Source organism: Barbus barbus (assembly GCF_936440315.1).
Source record: "Barbus barbus genome assembly, chromosome: 7".
Classification (NCBI taxonomy): domain Eukaryota; kingdom Metazoa; phylum Chordata; class Actinopteri; order Cypriniformes; family Cyprinidae; genus Barbus; species Barbus barbus.
The window spans coordinates 6756283-6762282 of NC_136735.1; the positions used below are offsets into that span (position 1 = coordinate 6756283).

The 6000-nt window shown below is 35.1% G+C and overlaps 1 protein-coding gene across 3 annotated transcripts in view; it reads right to left on the bottom strand.

The window, feature by feature from the left end:
• Positions 1-4548, bottom strand: part of LOC306872361 (phospholipid-transporting ATPase ABCA1-like) — a 33907-nt gene extending 29359 nt beyond the window's left edge. For all 3 annotated transcript variants that reach the window (XM_079420876.1, XM_079420875.1, XM_079420877.1), the window contains exons 1-5: positions 4345-4548; positions 2798-2903; positions 1974-2067; positions 1045-1186; positions 836-954 (exon numbers count right to left, since the gene is read on the bottom strand). In XM_079420876.1, the coding sequence (XP_079277002.1) occupies positions 836-954; positions 1045-1186; positions 1974-2067; positions 2798-2863 (421 nt within the window). In that variant the 5' untranslated portion in view covers positions 2864-2903; positions 4345-4548. The remainder of the gene's footprint in view (positions 1-835; positions 955-1044; positions 1187-1973; positions 2068-2797; positions 2904-4344) is intronic.
• Positions 4549-6000: the final 1452 nt, after the last annotated feature.

The window sequence follows — 6000 nt, forward strand, 5'->3', positions numbered from 1 at the left end:
TGGAAATTAGGGTGTGGGGGGGTCACTACTTCAACTTAATTGTACACTGAACCAGCTAGTTATACTGAGACCAATGTGAGAGCTAACAATGCAATCAAGTAGAGTGACTTTAGAAGCTGAAACGTAACTGAAACCAAGAGAAGAACTTATGACCTTTAAATGCATACTGCTCACAAAAGACTGACTAAACATTGATCTCAACATAAGTGAAGGGAACCCTAGAGATTCTGATTCCATGTATCGATTCTGGTTCATTAATGCGTCCATAAATTATTCTTTCAGTTCTTTTAGCACAACATACACTAAAAGTAATGAAATTAACACACACTACTGTTCAAAGGTTTTGGGTTAATAAGATTTTTTAAGAAATTACTTTTAGTCAGCAAGGATGCAAAGATTTGATCACATTCCAAAAAGATTTCTTTTTCAAACAAATGTTGTTCTTTTGAACTTTATATTCATCAAAAAAATATTGAAATACACTGTGTAATGGTTTCCAAGCAGTGCTACGGTTTTTAATGTTGATAATAAAAATACATTTTTATTGAGATCTAAATCAGCATATTAAATTGATTCCTGAAGGATCATGTGACACTGAAGACTGGAGTAATGATGCGGAAAATTCAGCATCGCATGACAAGAATAAATGACATTTTACAATGTATTCAAGTAGAAAACAGTTATTTTAAATTTTAATAATATTTCACATTATTATTGATTTTACAGTATTTTTAACCAAGTAAATGAATTCTTGGTGATCTTAAAAGTCTTCATTCCAAAACTTTTGAACTATAGTGTATGTTGAAGATATCAAAGGTGTTTGAATGTGACGTACCTTTGGTGTTTCTCTGGAGTTTTCTCAAGGCCCGGACAAGTCCTTTGAAACCTTCAAAGCTCTTGTCATGTTGGCTGTAGAGTAGAATTTTCTTGGCATCGATGAACAGTCGGGAGATGCTGTAAATGATGACAGTAACACATATATGAGGGAAACTTCCATATATAGTCTATAAAATCTAATGCAGACCCAAAACCTGAAGTACTTACATGGAGTCATTGAAGTTGCCCACCACCCCGGGGGTCTCTCCAGGGGTAGGGTAGCGAAAGCAGGGGTTGTTGGCATTGCAGATGATGCCCTGCACCCATGGTAAAGTCCCCGCAGAGGGCATGGCCTTGTTGGGAAAGTGGCCTGGAAAAGGAATCAGATTTAGAACAAATTTGTGACATTAAATCTTCAACAAGAAACGCCCTTTGCAACCATATCCCTGCCATCTAATGCATTTAATGCAATAAAATAAAGTTGATTAAAACTGGAGAATAATTAGGCAAAGGTCATGCATTTTACACATCAAAATTACAGTTTGCACGCACAATTCCTGGAAACATCCCTGCAGAAATGATTTCCCTTAAATAGATTCTGTTTGTTTGAAGAGTGTATGTTTTCACAAACCAGATCTACTGTAATATTGTTTTATTTTTCCTATTCGTCTGGTCCTCATTTTCTGATTTGGAACTAACTCGAAAATAGTTAACATTTAGTTGTGACGGTAGAAAGTACAGGAACGGACACACTGCAAGAAAACTGGGTTTCAGAGATCTTGTGATATATAAAATTTCATGCTGTTCTTGGAGCTGTTTTGCTGTCCTTGACCTCCCCTGGGGACCGTGTGATTTCCAAAGAGGAGCAAATATTGACGCTTGAATTAAGTAAGACACGGTGACACAAGAGGGTAAATAAAATGCATTCAGGATCTTTTCAGTGCAAACCTTTTGCAAAAGCAATACGGCTTTAGAAACATACAATCAAAATTATATAAACCAGACCAACGGCTGTTTTCTTAATCTAATTTAGTCAGATTTATATTGAACTCTTGGGTAAGAAAGACACTGTCTAAAAACTAAGCTCAAGTCTCATACAATGCATTTGCATTCATTTTGTGGTTGTGTTTTGGGGAAAACCATCTTAGGCCACTTACATTCATGTTGTTCGTATGGAGGATAGTGGAGTCTGACAGATATCAAGATGAAAAAGATGAAGAGTGGCCATATGATCTCGATCAGCAGCTGAATCTGGAAAAAAAAGACACAATAGTGTGTATATTTACTTATTTGTTCATCCATCATCCTGAATTGTATAGGTTCCTCCCTTATGAACTTTAGTCTGAATTCAACAGCACAACATATCTGCTATTCACATATCCTAAATAAACTGTTCTAATGAAGTCCAGAAAATCCAGTTTATCGTGATGGTTGCTGGCTTTCCTGTTGACAATCTTGTTCATTCGCTGAACCTCCTGTTCATACGTTCAATGCCAAGTGTATGTATGCTGTCATTATCATTTAATCAGCTTTTTGAAGTACATTCACTTACAGGACAGAACTCTATTTGTTTTGCTATCATTTTACCTTCAGTTTGATAAGTACAAGTAATTCAAAGGAAAAATATTTCCCTAATAAATAACAATTACTTCAACATCTTAAAAATCACTTTACAATAAAACACGCTATCCTAAGTAATTAGGATAGTAAGTAACTAAGTTAGTCTTTTTATCTATGTATTTATTCATTGCTTTAAATGCGGGGGTTGGTCATTTGTATAATGCGGTATCTGTTGGTGACCCCCCAGAACTGCACAGATGTCACCAAACAAAAAAAAAGGGAGCCTGGGGACTCCACATGTTTCAAAAGGCATTCGATTTGTAGCATATGAAACTTTTTTTTATTTATATTGATATTTTTATTGGTATTTTTGGTATATGATTGATTGCTCAGTTGCTCAATGCATGTGGTATGAACTTACAGTCTGTCTCCGTCGGTAAGTGAAGTTCTTCCACAACAGCAAACCCAACTGAGTGGAGACAGCCATCTTGCCACGGATCCAAACTGTCCGTGTCTCCTCTCTGCAACTAGTAAGACAATAAAAAGCAAACAAAAGAAATAAAACTAATGATGCCAAGCTTTTTTTGATCAGTCAGTCAGTTGGTCAAGTATCTCATGCCACCTTTATCCAGATGGGACTTTATAATAAACAGTGATGCAATAAAGTAAACAAGACATTTGGATGAGTAAACATTCAAGAGATTGTGAGAATTTCCCTTGAACATTTCAGCGGATTTCCTTGTGTATTTCATATAATTAAGGCAGAAAATTAAGTATAACTACGACTACAGAATGATTTTGGATCGTTTACAGAGAAAATGTATTCATTCATAATCACCTCCAAATAATCATGTTTTGGCATTGATATCGTATATACAAACCATTCATCTTATCTTGCATAGGAGACTACAAGGAGTGAGTGGAAGCAGTGCACAGTGTCAGCATGTGGGTTGGTACGTTGCATAATGAATCATAAATATCATGATGTCCTGCTGGTGTTTTGATTAAATTGTCAAGTAATGCTTTTTCAAATTAATCTGAATGGTTATTATTCTTAACTAAATGTATGAATCAAGGAATGAATGTATGAATCTGTATCATGTAATATACTATGTATTAATTTAATTAATGCTTAAAATGTTGTCGACCATGATACAGTGTGCAACATCCAACACCCAGAAAGCCATTTTGTTTTTAAAAATGCAACTTGAATATAAAGATGACACTTCTTTGAACTATAAAATAGCCTATTTCTCCTTTATTTGTCACTGAGCCATTTACAGTTTCTATACAAAGACCTGTATCGTTCTTTAGCAGCCTATATGTATTGCTTCTGTCATTTTTGAACAGTTTATGCAGATATGGAACTCTGCTAGGTAATCTGATTCTTATGCATAACATCATAATAAAGAGCGTCCCTAGCGGACGCGTGCATTTTCTTATTTTTTGTCTTGTTTACCATTTTCTTCATCATATCGCTTCTCGCACATATACATCAAATATCGGTTGTTTAGTCTTTATTTGTACTTCAAGCACGAAATACGCTTCATACACTGAACTACAGACCTAAGCTTTTGTTTTAACCATCAAACATGTTTATAATCATGATATTTTAAAGATGCAAAAGAGTTGGAGTGCGCTTTTCATTGTTCCGCAGAGGAGAGGAGAGGTAACTCTCGGTCATTTCGCGCAGATGCTGAAGAAACACGCAGCGCTTACTTTGTTCGTCTATTTTTTTTTAAAGTTGTCATTTTCTCAGTAGCGTACGAATGAAAATAACAGTCAATAATACACAACTTTTCAAGCATAAAACCATCAGAACTCATCAAGTGTTTTCGATCAAATACACGATCGTTTAAGTCGTGCAGAAAAACAACAACAGCGTGTTTCTGATGACAGAATTACTAGGTTTATGTAAAATTATGTATTAGTATAAAATTCAATCAAAATAAACTCAGCGTTACTCACAGTTATTTCGTGCTCTGAAATGATTATTCCTTATTTCATATAAACTGTAATTCCTTTTGAGAAGAGAGCTGTTCCGACTCTCTGAAAGCGATATTTTACTGGTGGTGCTTTGTGCTCTTATGGACGGACCTTTTTTCCTCTTCTCCGAGCTTTTATAGCGATGCGCGAGGTTACTGTCGGTCAAACGCGCTGCTGTTTGTCTCCGAGCCTCCATATATGGAAAGCACGTGCGGACCCAAAACAGCTCTTAAAAGGGCAACGCGGATTTACTCAAAATCTGTTATTGTAGTTTATTTCGTGCATCTTAAATTACATGTGCTGTAAGTTCATACTACAAATATTATGTATTTAATATGAATTATATAATATTGCAGATATCATTGAATGTGCGCTACAGTGATTGGATGGCACAAAGGTAACTGGTTCATAGTTGCTACAAAGATGCAAATGTTTGCTGTGTTCGGCTTAACTGATTTTCAGACATGTTAGATGTTTAAAAATGTTAAAGTGAGTGTAAAATTGGTGCATTTCATGAAAAAAAAATCTTAAACCAGCTTTAGATGTTTTGCTGGCGGTGGTAATTTAAGATGGTGTTCAGCTAGTTTAACTATAACTAAGTAGGCTCTTTTTCTTTCAGCATAAACCAAATCTAAAATAAATGATTATGTATTTGTTTTTATTAATAAGTCCAAATAAACTATCTAAATAAAACAGCATGTCAAGCAACTAACTTAAGTGTTTTTTCTGCAAATATAAAATATACCCACACTGATTTCCACAACATCAAAAATACAGCAGTATATTTCATTATACACACTGGGTACTTTTTAACCCTGTGTTCACCAAACCCATCTTGAGTGTTTGCTGCTAAAAAGCTCATTTTTTAGTTTCATCTGACCATAGAAGCCAGTCCCATTTGAAGTTCCAGTCGTGTCTGATAACTGAATATGCTGGAGTTTATTTTTTGGTGAAAGCATTTTCTTTTCTTGATTTTTTTTCTTGAAACCCTCCCAAACAACATGTGGTGATGCAGGGGCTGTTTGATAATTTTTTAAAGGTTTTCTGACCCCAAAACTCAACTATTTTCTGCAATTCTCCAGCTGTGGTCCTTGGAGAGTCTTTATCCACTCAAACTCTCCTTCTCACCGTGCATTAGGACGATATAGACACACGTCATTTTCCAGGCAGTTTCATAACATTTTCTGTTGATTGGAAATTCTTAATTATTGCCCTGATGGTGGAAATGGGAATTTTCCTCTAGCTCATAAGAATATGAATTTCTAGGGGTACCAGTAATTGTGTCCAACATTTCAGAAAAAAAATATTTATTTCATAATGATATTTCCCCCAATTTAAAATTCTTATTCTCCAATGATAGCTTAGATTTTTGTGATTTTTTAAAATGCGTTTCTTTTCACAGCCTTCTTTGATCATATTTACCAAGGGTACCAACAATTCTGACCACGTGTGTATAATGTAGTACTAAAACATAGCACAGGTGACAAAAGTATGCATTTAACATCAGAGTTTCTGTTTTTTTTACTGAATCTCAAGTCATGTTCGGTTTGTTTATTCTTAAACTTACAGATACAGGAAATGTATTCTGTTTGCCTAATCCCTGGACTTTCTGCATCACTGGTCTGTCTAACCGTGAAA